General features: G+C 37.6%; 3 protein-coding genes across 3 annotated transcripts; 2 read left to right on the top strand and 1 right to left on the bottom strand.

Annotated features, from left to right (window-relative positions):
* Positions 1–3,277: 3,277 nt before the first annotated feature.
* LOC147519016 (S-adenosyl-L-methionine-dependent methyltransferases superfamily protein) lies at positions 3,278–6,980 on the bottom strand. The gene is made up of 2 exons (XM_086590678.1): positions 5,724–6,980; positions 3,278–3,568 (listed from the first exon to the last, which is right to left on the bottom strand). Exon 1 carries the CDS (start codon positions 6,848–6,850, stop codon positions 5,738–5,740), a length of 1,113 nt encoding a protein of 370 aa, XP_086446804.1. The 5' UTR covers positions 6,851–6,980; the 3' UTR covers positions 3,278–3,568; positions 5,724–5,737.
* A 601-nt stretch (positions 6,981–7,581) lies between these two features.
* On the top strand, positions 7,582–12,161 carry LOC147519015 (double-stranded DNA-binding family protein). Its single transcript, XM_086590677.1, has 7 exons — positions 7,582–7,670; positions 8,323–8,388; positions 8,499–8,551; positions 9,695–9,759; positions 11,150–11,241; positions 11,657–11,728; positions 11,862–12,161. The coding sequence occupies exons 1-7, from the start codon at positions 7,665–7,667 to the stop codon at positions 11,898–11,900; spliced, it is 393 nt and encodes a 130-aa protein (XP_086446803.1). The 5' UTR covers positions 7,582–7,664; the 3' UTR covers positions 11,901–12,161.
* A 271-nt stretch (positions 12,162–12,432) lies between these two features.
* Positions 12,433–14,688, top strand: LOC147519014 (protein RTF1 homolog). The gene is given in 3 exon segments (XM_086590676.1): positions 12,433–12,572; positions 12,653–14,480; positions 14,482–14,688. Coding segments are annotated over 2 exon segments (1,950 nt in total). The 5' UTR covers positions 12,433–12,572; positions 12,653–12,654; the 3' UTR covers positions 14,606–14,688.
* The last annotated feature ends 293 nt before the right edge of the window (positions 14,689–14,981 follow it).

Below are 14,981 nucleotides of genomic sequence, written 5' to 3'. Positions count from 1 at the left end.
CAGTTTAATTCTAACATATTCATATTTAACTATTTTTTTATCAAATTATAAACCTGGAAAGTAAATTGGCACCTGAAACCACCGGCAATACAATTTCTCGTCTATGAAAGCGTACCAAGGTTTCTTGTTCCTTAATTACCTGTTGGTTTGAGATGATCCAAAAGTGAAATTTCGGGCCACTTGCGATTTATTGAGAAGGGTATTTTTATTTTCGCTAAATATCCCTCTGTTCATACAATAGCATAAACAGGTCCAATACAACTACTGACAGGCAACGGAAAAGACTCATCCAACTGATTGCATAGCCCATTTGGCCAGTTGGTGAGCAACAGAGTTTTGACATCTTTTAATCCAAATAAACCTACAACGATTCAAAGTAGATACACATTCTAATATAAAATCCCTAAGGCTTGACAAACTCCAGCTATAACGAACTTGATTATGCCCGGTTCTCCAAATGCCTTCATCACAGCTTTGCAGTCTCCACGAAACTACACATGTTGAACCCTCAGTTTTCCAAATGCCTTCATCACGGCTTTGTTGTCTCCACGAAACTACACATGTTGAACCCTAACCTTCTAATAAGTATGGTGGCCACTTCAGCAGCTTTAAGTTCCTCTTCCTCAACATCTTTTAACTCTGAACCTGCTATAAGCTGCTCCTGCAATAGTCCCTTCTTGGCTCCAAAAGACTGCCCCTGCTGCTCCTTGACCCATTACTCTATCAGTCTATCATATCAAAATAGGCATCAAAACAAATATAAGAACAAGCTTCTTGACTCTCATGATCAATACTAGCACTATTATTACTAGTATTGGGTCTATTTCTATTTACGGGGATCTTGTTCCTACTTATATTGAAATTACTAGGAACTACATTCAAAGTAGGACAAGAAATAGAATCCACTTTTTGTTCCTCATGGTTACTGATGCGGACATCAATAGGCCCAAGCCCAGATGCATAAAGAGGCGTCCATTTTTTAGTAGTATTTTGTTTTGAGAATGTCATGTGGGCATGTGGCATATTACTATTAATTTATTGCTTTCTAGGATAGTTATAAATAAGGGATTTGAGGTTAGGGTTAGCGAGTTGATGTTTAGTAGTGATTTTCTTTTTCAGAGTCAATAAAAGAAACTTCTTTATTTTAGGGTTTTAATTGTTTTTCATATAAGTTGTAGATTTCTTCTTCACTTCCGCTCATAAATCTACATCAGTTACCCTCCTGGTAAGCATCCATGCATTTGTTCCATAGACTTGTGATTTGCCTTAGAATTCTGTCCCTGCTGGGCTTGGCTGCTTCGAACACCATCTTATTTCTACGCTCCCAAATTTGGTTTAGTAAAATGCAAGCATAGAAACTGCTGCCCACTTCTGGTAGAGGGCTAACACACTAGTCTGGGAGAAGAGATGTATGCCACTCTCCTCTTCCTTATAGCAGAACAAGAGAGATCAATGTTTAGCTTCCTATTTCTCAATGCATCCCCAGTAGCCAATCCCCCTAGTGCATGCCTTCCATATAAATAACTGCCAACTTGCAGCTAGTTTTGTTTTCCAAATCCGTTTGATAGTTAGCATACTAAAACTTGAGCCGGCACGCACAATGTCCCACCAGCTGATCATGGGTCAAGCATTATGTATATGCAATGAGCAGTCAGCAATTGAGAAGCGGTATTAGTACTATAGTAGTCATCTGTTTATTGTTAGCAATTGGCGTATTCAAAAGAAAATTGATCTACATCCATTTCATGGTTTAATTTGTTATACATTTATACTACTTCGAAAACATTTTAGTTGAACGTTTTTGATTTGTATAGATTGTTACTGTTATTTGTTACTTACTATTATAGGGGAACCACACATCCTTGTGGAGTTGGCCGAGAGGGACAAAAGAAACTAGCACTAGGTGTACCCATACATCATTCTACTTAAGCTTAGAACCCAATTTGAAATCTCAGGTGCTAAGTGTGCCTTTGGCCGTGGCTGTGCCTCAGAGACAGACACGAGGAGCGCATGAAGTTATCAGGATGAACTGATGAACTCATGCCACCCCTGTTTTGAAGTGCATATGCACCCCTGTTGATCCCGTGCATAGAGAATGAGATCGTAGTACATGCCGTCAGGTACTTTAGTTACAGTCATGAACTGATGATGTATATATATCCAATCCTTTTAAGTCAATTAAACAAATTGGGCAGCGTGGGTTGAAGCTGTCTGTCACAAAACCGATTGGTAAATCTACCACTAACTCACTAACTTTTGAAATAGACATGACCCTGAAATAATAAGAAAGCATTCGCACCATTCGCCAATTACACTCAATTGCTGGACTAATTCCAACTCTCGACACAATTTATTTTTACTAGCAATCATCTGATCTCAACTCTCCTCAAAGGTTATTCTACCCTATCAATTACATTGAGATCTCATCTCTAGGTCCACCTCCCCCCTAACAGCCAGATTAGCTTTCTTCCACAATACAGTGCAGAATGTCCATTTCTAGTCTCATCATTGTGAACCTCAAGGCATCCTAGAAAAAAGATGAAACTTGACTTTTCCTTCCACCAAATCATAATGCTCTAAAGAAGGTTGACCTAAGACTCTAAGAGCATGTGTAATTCCACCCCGACATTCCGTTCCACTTCCACCTAGCACTGTCAGTACTCGCATTGAATTAACGGACTGGACCAAGTCCAAGATCTTTCCTCCCACACACACAAATGAAAACAAATCTTGCGCGATGCACTCGCTTATACTATTGAATATTGCTCAAATTTTGATCTATTGTATCAACTATGAATGCAAATAAGAGGAATCTAACAAGAACGCAAATAAAGTTGCATACACGAAACTTTTGGAACTCCAGGGACGTTATTACAGTCCGAAGAAAAAAAAAATTAAATGTGTAACTGGAAATGTGTGTGGCCTGCTAGCATTCCTCTTTGAATAAATCCTGAATATCTCCTAGTCTAATTTCCCTTATATTGAACTGTTAGTAACAAGATCTGCCGGAAGAAGCTAAAACTAATTACGAATAACAAGCTAAAACTACCTACAGACAACAACATAGCATCAGCAAAGACGATATTCACTTTTATACCTTGTCATTCAATCTTATTTGACAGCAGGTTTCTGCAACAGAGCAGACAAGTAAAACTTCCCATTCTTCAAATGACATTGTTATCAACAGTTCAACACCATGTAGGAAGGAAGCACATAATCACCAGTTTAATCCCTCATAGTGAAGGAAACACATTTGCTTTACACACATTGTAACACATTTAAAGCTAACTCAACCTCATAGTCATTAGCAATTTGCTTAATGTACATTATCAAATTTTTAGATTAATAATATGAATAACACGGTAAAATGGACTATACAAGGTCCAATAGTTAAGTTACATATTGAACATACTTCCAGTGATGACCATTTAATATAATGTAAATAATGTGGATGCAAATAAGAAGAGCAAGCAGGAAAAGCACATTGTCCGCTACACATCCATGCTCTGCACTATAGACACTTTTGGTCTTGGGATCTTAATTTGAACTCCAACAAATTATCTGAAATCTGAAGACAAGAAAGCATATATAAGTTACAGCAAGCCAGCAATGTGCATGTTCTGCTAGCAATAATCAGCAAAGTTTATCATAATATCCTGGCCTTATATCAATATCCCTCATTTAAATTACTACCAATATCAGTAAGAAGAACTGTTGAAGGCAGATTGAGATCATTCTACAGAGGAAAGTTTTTCCCCGCATAAAACAAACAAAATAACCATATTAAGAAGTACAAGCTAAAACCACATACAAACCCGACAACATAGCAGCAGTGAAGAACTAAGCAGGAAAAGCACATCGTCCGTTACACATACATGCTCTGCACTATAGATACTTCTGGTTTTGGGATCTTTATAATTTGGAATTCCAATAACTTGTTTGAAATCTCAAAACGAGAAAGTGTATAAGTAGCAATGTGCACCCCTGCTAGCAATCCTTATCAAAGTGTATCGCAATATGCATTACTTTATATCTAATATCGGAGTATACCTTATATTGAGTTACTACCAATGTCAACAACAAGAACTGTTGAAGGCAGATTGATACCATTCTACAGAGAAAAGATTCTTCCCACTCAAAAACAAACACATCATCCAATTATGAATTACAACCTAAAACTGGATACAAACAACAACATAGCAGCAGTGAAGAACAAGATATTCATTTGATACCTTAATCTCATTTCACTGCAGGCATCTGCATAAGGGTGGAATTTGAGCCAAGCGGCTCGGGTTCGGCTCGTTTAGCTCGGCTCGAACTCGTTCATTTAATAAATGAGCCAAGCTTGAGCTTATATTATAGCTCATATAACAAACGAGCTTGATGAAGCTCGGCTCGATAAGTGAATTACTCAGGCTCAGCTTGGCTCGGGCTCATTCATATATTATATGAGCCAAGCTTCAACTTTTTTCAAAGCTCGCATAATAAACGAGCCAAGCTTGAGAATGGTGAAGCTTGGCTTGATTAGCTCAAATTCCACCTTTACTTCTGCAAAAGAGCAATCAGCTACTGGTTTCTAATTATCATGCTAGTTTAATATACACCACCAACATTTCAGATTAATATTATGGTTATATGTTTAAACAAGAGCCAATGCTTAACTTATTAAGACTTCTTCGAGTGACAAACTTTTTAATCTAATGTATGAATTTTCGATGCAAATCAGAAGAACCCTAAGAAGGAAAGCACATTGCCAGTTAAATAAATGCTCTCCATGTACTAGAAGACCCTTTTTCTCTTGGGATTTTATTGTTTTGGAATTCCAAGACAAGAAAGTGTACAAATAGTAATGTGCATGGCCTGCTAACACTCCTCTTCAAAATGTATAACTCAGCAATACACATAGCCTTATCTACTACACTTTTGGTCTTGGGATTATAATTGGAATTCCAAGAAATTATTTGAAATCTCAAGACGAGAAAATGTATGTAAGTTGCAGCAATGTGCATGCTCTGCTAGCAAAACTCTTCAAAGTGTATCGTAATATGGTAGTACCTTGGCCTTATATAAAAAATCCCTTATTTAAATTACTACCAATGTCAATAAGAAGAACTGTTGAAGGCAGATTGACATCATTCTACAGAGAAAAGTTTTTCCCCATAAAACAAACAAAATCACCATATTAAGAATTACAACCTAAAACCACATACAAACAACAACATAGCAGCAGTGAAGAACAAGATATTCATTTGATACCTTAATCTCATTTCACTGCAGGCTTCTGCAAAAGAGCAGTCAATTACTGGTTTCCAATTATCACACTAGATCAATATACAACACCAACATTTCAGATTAATATTATGGATATATGTTTAATGCACTAAACAAGAGCCAATGCTTAAATTGTTGATCTTTCTTCCAGTGACGAACTTTTTAATCTAATGAATGAAATATCAATGCAAATCAGAAGAACCCTTAGCAGGAAAAGCACATCGCCAAGACAAGAAAGTGTACAAATAGCAATGTGCATGGCCTTATCTAATATTCCTTAAATTGAATTACTGCAATGTGAATCAGAAAAACTTTTGAAGGCTATGTTTCTACAGAGAAAATTCTCTTACCATCCAAACAAACATAAATCGCCTAAATTAAGAATTACAAGCTAAACCTGCATACAAACAACAACAAAGCAGAAGTGAAGAACAAGGCATTCATATCGATACCTTGTCATTTAATCTCATTTCACCGCAGGCTTCTGCAACAGAGCAGTCAAGTAAACCTCCCCATTCTTCCCTCCACTCGAATCAGACTTAATCCCAGTTGCCCACTTAATCTTCTTATACCCCAATTTCCCAATCAACGGCGTATAAACCTTGTCAAGATCCACCCCTTTACTGAAAAAATGATCCAACCAAAAATACCCACCACCTCTCAACACTCTATCCACATCATAAAACAAAAACTCCATCGCCTTAACCGGAATCCAACGATTGACCGCATGACTACATCTCACAAGATCCAAAACCCCATCAAAAATCGGAAACCTCTGCTGTAATGGAACGTGTAACGGTACTAAACCTCTCAATGCAATCACTTCATTATAGGGGGCACCAAGATTCATAGTAGTAGACATTACAGTAACATTATAAAGCTTCATTATAGCAGCAAACGTACCCGTCCCAGCGCCTACATCTAATCCCAACCGAATCACATTCCTAGACTCTTTGGCTATCTGAAACAGCTGTTGTACAGGTAAATCAAGATCAGACTTAAAAGTAGTAAACTTAGTCGACTCAACTTTCATATCAAAACCCAAGTTCTTTTTCTCAAGGCATTCGAAATGTGTACAAGTGTAAGACCAAATGATGGAAGTGTCGGGTAAAGAAGTAGGAAAAGGGTGTGTAGGGAGAGTAGATGGAAGTTTAGAAGGAGTTTGAGAGAAGCAACGACGACGTGGAAGTGGATGGCAACCACGTAATATCAAAGCTTCAGCAAGGTCAGTATCTAGTGGACAAATAGTGTAAGGAGTGTAGTTCATGTAGGTGTGAAGAAGTTGAGGATGGTTTCTACAAGAAGAAGCAATGGGTGAGAAGTGAGAGTAGAGAAGAAGATCTGATGGAATGGAGGTGGTGGGGTTGTTTGATGTTGTTGGAGTGGAACGGAGGTGAGTTAAGTGAGTTATAGTGGAACGGATGGTTTGAAGCTGGTTGTGAAGGTGGTCTGGGATTTGAGGTTGGAGTTGTTGAGGTTGTTTGTTTTGGAGTGAGGATGTGAGGTGGTAGAGTGATAGTATGTTTGTTGCTACCATTGCAAGTAGGAGGAGCAGATTTAATCCCATTCCGAAACCCATCTCTTGAGTCTTGATTGTTTCTAGGATTGAGCTGATTTTAGTGAGTACTGAGCAGTGTACTAGTGTAGTTGAGTGTGAGCTAGCTGTCGAGATCTACTTTTCTGGTAAACTGAATCCTGTGAATCTGTGTTAAGATTGTGTGCTACTGTTTTTTACTTTTTACCAATGTTTTTGAAAAACGGACTGGACCGGTGGTTCTTAATAATTTATTATTATTTTTTTTTTTTTTTTTGGTCCGGGACCGGAAATTAGGTAAATTTTTTAGTCACTTAAACAAGTTCAAATCAAACCAAATGCTTTAGTCTTTTTGTATAAAAAATTATTGTTCTATATTATAATTTATATTGAATTAAAACATTTTTTTTTAAATTATTGATAATTATTAAAAAGTTTGAAATAAACACCTAAATATGCTATTATGTAACTATTTTAACAAAAAATGGGTATAAAAAATTTATTTTGATATATAATACCAATTAATATTGAATTAAAACATATATTTATTTATTTTATTATTATAATTATTAAAAAATTTACTAAATAAACATCAATCGACCATGGTTGAACTATTTTAACAAAAAATCGGTTCTATATAAACTTTGCTTTTGACCATCATCCTGAATACCTGGTATTTACTTTTGCTGACCAAGTTGGCAACTTGTTTATTTATCAATGATATTTTCGGAGTACCAAAGAAAAGGTCGATATATATTTATTTTTCACGACATATCACGGCATTTAGAACTATTTGAGGATCTTCTTCAAAATCTCAAAAAAGTGAGGTTTGTTTTGACGCTGAAGGAAAGGGGAACAAATGGCGGTAAGAATTTTCGCAATACTTATGTTGTGTTTGATTGTAATTTTAGAGATTTAAGGAAAGTCAAGTAATATTCTTTTACTCTTTTTGATTGTAAATTTGCATGGTAAAAGTTTAATTGATACTGAAATTTGGACATACAGTAATTTGAGCTTTGGATTATAAGTTAACTAGTAGATAACAGATCTATAATCAGGAAAAAAAAAATGTAAAAGAAAGAAACAAGCAGTCCTTTATACTCTTTTTGGGGATGTTATCAGTTTTTTACAGAATATTTTCTGGTTGGTCTGTTATGAAAGTATATGTTTTGTAGAGTTTTATTAACTATTATCTTGCGGAATACGAAGTGGAGTATAGTTGTGTATGCACATGCCCAAGGTAGTTTGTTAAGGTTGCATCTGAGGTTTTGGAAAAGCTGTTTTTGAACTCATTTAAAAGCTAGGAAAAAGATAACATCTGGTAATGCTGTATTGTTTTTTGTGTGAAACAACATGAGCTATAAATGAGTTCTAAAAGTGAGATCTTGAAGAAGTGTGTATGCGTTCTGTTTTTTGTGAGATATCTTTAAATCAATATGAATTTGTTAATCTCATACTTATCAGTTCCTTGTAAAACTTCTAGTGATTGTTTCTTTATGGTTGTTATTTCTAACTAGGCTGATCCAGAATTAGAAGCTATCAGGCAAAGAAGGATGCAAGAGCTAATGGCGCAACGTGGTGGGGTAAGTGATATAAAATATGTAGACATATTTGTATTGTTGTGTCGGTGATTGCTTTGGCCTTCCTTAAGCATTTATAAGGCCGTTACTAATACTGATCTATTTCTTATCAGGGAAATAATCAGCAGAACCCAGAGCAGCAGCAAGCACAGGAAGATGCCAAAAGGTGCTTGTTTCTTTTTATTGTGCATTTTGATTCCATTCATTTGTATGGGATTTTACTTGCACTTGGGGCATGGAATATTCATTGCAAGTCCATACTTGAAGATATTTACTTGGGGAGATTTTTGTGGTAGATTCCATTTGCATACTTTGTATACTGTGGGCAGGCTAGTATAATGATTGTTTTTAAAATTATCTTGTATTCAAGTGGATCTCTACTTATGATATGCAATGCTTCAAATTTAGGGAAAAGAAAAAAGAAAAGAAAAGATAAATAGAATCAAAAGTATTCTGGTGGGTTAAAGAAGTGTGTTGTAATCCTACAATACTAGGAGTTATGGTTGTTTCCTTTTTTTACCTGACACCAGATAAATCGACAGACTGATCTCTTAATGGATCCATGAAAACCAGATTGTTTAATTGATCTGGAAAAGAAAATCACATCATCTTATTACTTGGCCCTGCTTATTTTCCTTCAAGTTATGGAATATTGTGATCTGATGCAAGTCATCTTGTGAGTCAAACTACTGCAAATACTTCTAAGATGATTCTTGTCTTGTCATCCTTGACATGTGATATACCATTGGTATTGCCCACGCCCCAACGGGGTATGTTGGAAAGGCACCTACCCCCACTAGTGGCATTTTTGATGCCATTGTCTAGTACCCTAGTCCATACCTAGCCTTAGAAGCTGTCACATAACCTTGGTATATTATAATGCTCTGATTATAGTCTTTTGGGCCTTGGTGGCTAAATGGGGACTGAATCAACACGTGTATTGGTTAGGTCGTTACATTTTCTTTCTGCTTGCTTTTCCTTCAAAGTTTGCCTTTTTATTATGTTCACCCCATCACTAATCAAAGCCAAAAAGTGTAGGATAAGATGAATGAGCTAAATAATTTTTTTTGTTTTTTGTTTACTGTACTATTACTAAATATCAATAATAAGATTAATGAGATGTAGAAATAGATGTATGCCGTTTGTTGAAGAATGCAATGAGTTGAACAATCAGTTTTTGTTTGAAGAGTACGATCATTTGAGCATAACTGATGAACATATTTCAGCGAGACTCAGTGGTGGTGCATCTATAATATGTACTGAGGATCCAAGGGCTGTTTTCAATCTAAATATTACACTGTAATTTCAGGGAAGCAGATGAGCGGAGGCAAATGATGCTTAGTCAAATATTGTCAACACAAGCACGAGAAAGGCGTAAGTTCTATCACTTTGTAGCTTAGCAACTTCCAGTGTAGCTTGATTTAGGTTATTATGTTTCTTAATCAGGTCTTCTTGGCTATTGGTAGTGGAAAAAGAAGTGTTATCTCTAATATTATACACACTCTAGTAATCACTAATCACTAATCACCTATCTATCTTAAACAAAAAAACTAGAGTGAAATTTACAGTCATTTCATAAGATATGATATTAATAGATATTTTTCACTTAGATGTTGAATAGTGAAAACTGGTCAGATTATGCCCCTTGCTTTTGCTTGTGTGTCTACAATGTGACATTTAAGATAAAGACATCTGACATAACAATAACGTATGCCAACAGGAACACAGTAATTTACCTAGGGGATGGTTATATGAACCCCACCTAGAGTGACTCCAAAGTTACTCCACCACTAAATACAATGAATTAGAAGGTGATTTTTTATGGAGATGTTCTCCACACAATAGAGATCATCCACACAAAAAATTAGTTCATTTGAAGATGTACAAACCTTGTCAAAAAAAATTTAGAATGTTATGAAATTATCCAACAGCCCAGACTGTTTTAATTTCATAACAACTTTTGACAAGGTTAAACATATTCAATTGAGCTGATTTTTTGTGGGGGTGTTCTCCATTATGTGATGTATATCTCCACACATAATTAGCCCTCAATTCAACTTGTAAGTCCACTTTTAGGAGTGGACTAACTTTGGAGTCCCTATAAGGTGGAGTTCATATACCCATTCCCATTTACCAATGCAATTAGTAAATGTCGGAAGTTTTCAAAATGAGTATATTATGATATTTTCCCTGAAAAACTGAGAAGTTGCTAGTTTCCATGCAATATTATGGATCTTAAGTACCTGACCCCCAGAAGCATAGTTGTTACCACTTCGATGTCCCTGTCCCCTACTTATGTGGCAATGTTTTTTTTGCTCCTTCCACTTGCAATCTGGGATGCTATGTTGACCTCCTCAGATACCCAATACCTTCACCTCCTGCGAGGTGGATATTTGAGAATATTGCATGTTGTTCAGTTCAGATTACTTTTCAGAATCACTCTGGTTTCAATGCAAATGCTCTGAAATCAAGTACTTCAAGACGTGTTTTTCCAGTTTGACATTTGGTATGCCAAGTTGTTTACCTCTAGAGGCAGCAATGGTTTGAATAGCACAATAACTAATTTAGCCCTCTAAGTGGAGAACATGCAAAAGAATTGAAGTATAGTCCGAATGAAGCCATGCATTTGGTTAATCACTGTATGGCTCTGGCTAATGTTCGAATTATGCCGTACCAGTTCTGCTCTAACATTTATTCTTTATATGGGTAATGGTTTTCAAGCTTCTCAAAGCTCCCTAACGCTGTAATTTTGGATGTAAAATAGTTTCGCGGATCGCTTTGGTAAAACCTGAGAAGGCACGCGGAGTCGAGGATGTTGTACTGAGAGCTGCTCAAATGGGTCAGATAGCAGAGAAGGTATGGCAGAAATGGTGTATAATGATAGACTTTAGAAGCTTGAGCTGTAGCCATAGTTAATATCTATTCTTAAAATATGTTGTACCAGTTTCAACATGGCTTATTGATGTAGGATGGGCGAAGCGTTAGCTCTCAAACAATCTAAAAGAATTGATCTCTAACCGAGAATCGATAAAAGTCGATTTTTAACCAAGAGTCGATCAAATAAAGTGAATAAACAAGAAGTGACTCTCAAAACCCTACACTTAGCCTTATATAGGCGACCTAAAACATACCCGAAAATATGGACCGAAACAAGGGCCCAAAACTACCAAGGGCATACGCCCCTTTCTTCCCTATCACTTATCCACAATAAGCACACATGAAATAATAAATTGCTGACAAATGTGCTTGATGCATTGGTATTCATCTGCAGGTATCTGAAGAAAAGCTTATATCATTATTGGAACAGATCAACAGTCAAACTACCAAACAGACGAAAGTAACAGTAAGTGCTATCACTTTTCCTATCTTTTCCCCATACTTGTACATAATCGCCTACAGCCCTTAATCCAGTTTGATTGCGGGGCATCTTCATCCTCATTTGTCACTCATTGCCTTATATTGCTCTGAATTTTCAGATCCAGAGGCGTCGGAGTGTTCTCGATGATGATGATTAAATCCACTTCTAGTATTGATGCTTGGCCTGTAATCATAAGATTTATGAGGATTGTAAAACTTTTATATTATACATGGTCAATGTGATTAAGTAGACTGTCAGATTTGGTACTATGTTAATTATTAGCAAAACAATATTAAACAATATTTTGTGTATGTTTCTCATATGGTCATTCCAACCTGGAAAAGGAATGTCTGACTAACTCGTAATGGATGTATGAGCATGAAGTTCCTGAATAGTGAAGAAGTAATGTTTTGTACCAGGTTTATGCATGTTCAATGTGTTGCACTGAAGTGTCTGTAACTGTCAGGTTTATTAGAATTTACAAGAACAGAAAATAACTAACAGAACTGACAGTTTGTTGTACTACGAAGTACGAACAGGCATGACATTAGACTTCATTGGCTGAAATTATGGCAATAAAAATATATTTTCCGATTTCTGATGATACGGATAACGGATGCTTTGGGCTTTTCTATTTGAGGCCGACATCATAATAGAAAGTCACACCGATCGCACGTGCATCTCTTAAATAAGTTTTTTGCTCTCTCTCTCTCCTTCAAACGATCTACCAGAAAAATTTCCAGTTGCCATTAAAACTCTTGTTTCCAGCTGTTACTTAAACACCCAGAATAAACAATATCTCTCAAGGATAAAGATTCGTTCTTTATTGGTAAGTGCTCTTTTCTTTCTCCAGATTCAAAAATTGCTCTTCTTATTATTATTAATTAATTGTCAAATTTAATCTTTTAGTTATGACGGAGTTGGAGAACTTGCTTTTAGAGGCGGCAGGAAGAACTGGTGGGCCAGGGAAGAATCGACATTCACGTCCACCACCTAGGAGGCAAAGGGCACCTTCCTATTCTGATGATGGAAGTGACTCTAATTATGATAATTCAGACGATGGATATACGAGTAGGAAACCATCTGGATCTCAGGTTCCTTTAAAGAAGAGGCTGGATCCTACTGATAAGGATGATGACAGGGAGGATAGAGATGATGGTGATAGGGGAAATGAGAGTGGTGATGATTCTGATGTTGGGAGTGATTTATATAAGGATGATTCCGATAGAGAAGAGCTTGCACAGATGACGGAGCTTGAACGGGAGATGATTTTGTCGGAACGGGCGCAGAGGAGAGATGATCAGAGGTTGAGAGAGGGGGTTAGAGCGAAGCAGGTTGTGAAGAAGCCTCAGTTTGTGAAAACTCCGGATGTACCTTCTTCGCGTGTGCGCTCGTCTGCTAGGTTTGCGGAGAGGGCGGCTGCGAAGGATGATGCATTGAATGAGTTGAGAGCAAAGAGACTGAAACAGCAGGACCCAGAGGGGCATCGTAGTAGTAGATTTAGGGATACGGGTCGGGGTAATTCTGACCGTCGGGATACTTCACCAGTTAGGAGAAAACCGGTAGTGGCTGCTCAGAGTAGTGACTCTAGTCAGAGTGAGAACCAGAGTCAAAGCCACAGCAGAGATGACGGGTCAGCAGGGGAAGAGGATTTGGTTGACAGTGATGAGGAAAGGTCTAACAAAGAGGAAGATCTCACGCTTGAGGATATCAAGGAAACAACAATCAGAAGGTCGAAGCTAGCAAAGTGGTTTATGGAGCCTTTCTTTGAAGAGTTGATTGTGGGGTGCTTTGTCAGGGTTGGTATCGGGAAGAGAGAACACAAGGCGTATTACAGGCTCTGCATTGTCAAGAATGTTGATGCTACTGAACCTAACAAGCAATACAGGCTTGAGAACAAGAGCACACACAAGTACTTGAGTGTGACCTGGGGGAGATCGGAAGCCAGGTGGCAAATGGCCGTGATATCTGAATCCCCCCCACTTCAATCAGAGTTTGACGAGTGGGTGCGGGCAATGAAGAAAGACGGAGTACGAATTCCTAGTCGACAAGACGTAATGGAAAAGCAGGAGGCTATACAGAAGGCAATCAGTTATGTTTACTCATCGGAAACTGTGAAAATAATGTTGCAGGAGAAGAAATCCGCGTCGTCGAGGCCATTGAACATTGCAGCTGAAAAAGAACGCCTGAGGAGAGAAATGGAGGTGGCAGAGAGCAAGCGGAATAAGGCGGAAGTGGAGAGGATCCAGGCCAGGCTGAAGGAACTGGAGGCAATTTCTAAGCAGAAAAAGGGATTGGACACCAAGGCTGTGAGGTTGGCGGAAATGAACAAGAAAAACAGGGCGGAGAACTTCAAAATGGCATCTGAAAAGAAGGCAATTAACACAGACTTGAAAGAGGGTGAAGAAGGATATGATCCATTCTCTAGGAGATGGACGAGATCAAGAAACTATTATGTATCAAACACCGCAGGAGGAGATGAGGCTGCAGCTTCTGCAAATGGGGACGTTGTTGCTGAATCAGGATTAGGTGTAGGTAGTGGATCAGTAGTAGCAGGGGTCACTGGAGTGGCTGGCTTGAGTACAACAGCGGCAGCTTTGGAAGCAGTAGCCAATGCAGGAAAATTGGTAGATACAAATGCTCCTGTTGATCAAGGAACCGTGTCAAACTCCTTGCACAGTTTTCAGCTTGAAATCTCGCTGGATAATTTTGAAGCAGTTGCCGGGATTCCGCAAGGGATATATGGCAAGAAAGCAAAGGATAGAGGCCACCATTGGGCGCAAAGTCCCAGAGAATGATGGTAAGAGGCACGCGCTCACACTGACGGTTGGTGACTACAAGCGACGCAGAGGTCTTCTGTGAAGTATGATAACGAGGAAGTATTGTATGAATAAAAGCTGATTGATGTCCTATTCATACTTCAACGGAATACCTGTTGTTAAGAACCTAAGTTATTCATCTGGGCGTATCGAATTAAAATAATGTTATTGCTGTTACTATTAATAATGCAATTCTTCCTTTTCCGGAGTGACAAACACGTGAACGTGTATTACTAAATGTAATCTGTAATTTTATGATTTGAACCTTTGATTATTTGCTTTCCATTTGAATACTTAGTAATGTTAAGGTTTCTTGTTTACCAAGTTCTTTTCATCTTTCTTTAACTAATTTTATGTAATTTATGTAAGGGATCGATCAGTGAAGTTTCTGGTGTAGCAGAAAATGTATAGCCTGGCGT

Source organism: Coptis chinensis, chromosome 2 (genome assembly GCF_015680905.1).
Source record: "Coptis chinensis isolate HL-2020 chromosome 2, ASM1568090v1, whole genome shotgun sequence".
NCBI lineage: Eukaryota > Viridiplantae > Streptophyta > Magnoliopsida > Ranunculales > Ranunculaceae > Coptis > Coptis chinensis.
Note: the sequence above shows the minus strand (reverse complement) of the source record. Positions and strands in the feature narration are given on the sequence as shown.

Bases quoted from the DNA above. Each gene is read 5' to 3' on its own strand.
- LOC147519016 (XM_086590678.1), bottom strand. From the start codon at position 6,850: ATGGGTTTCGGAATGGGATTAAATCTGCTCCTCCTACTTGCAATGGTA.
- LOC147519015 (XM_086590677.1), top strand. The intron at 9,760-11,149 runs GTAAGTTCTATC...GATGTAAAATAG, and splicing joins AACACAAGCACGAGAAAGGC to TTTCGCGGATCGCTTTGGTA. The intron at 11,729-11,861 runs GTAAGTGCTATC...CTGAATTTTCAG, and splicing joins CCAAACAGACGAAAGTAACA to ATCCAGAGGCGTCGGAGTGT.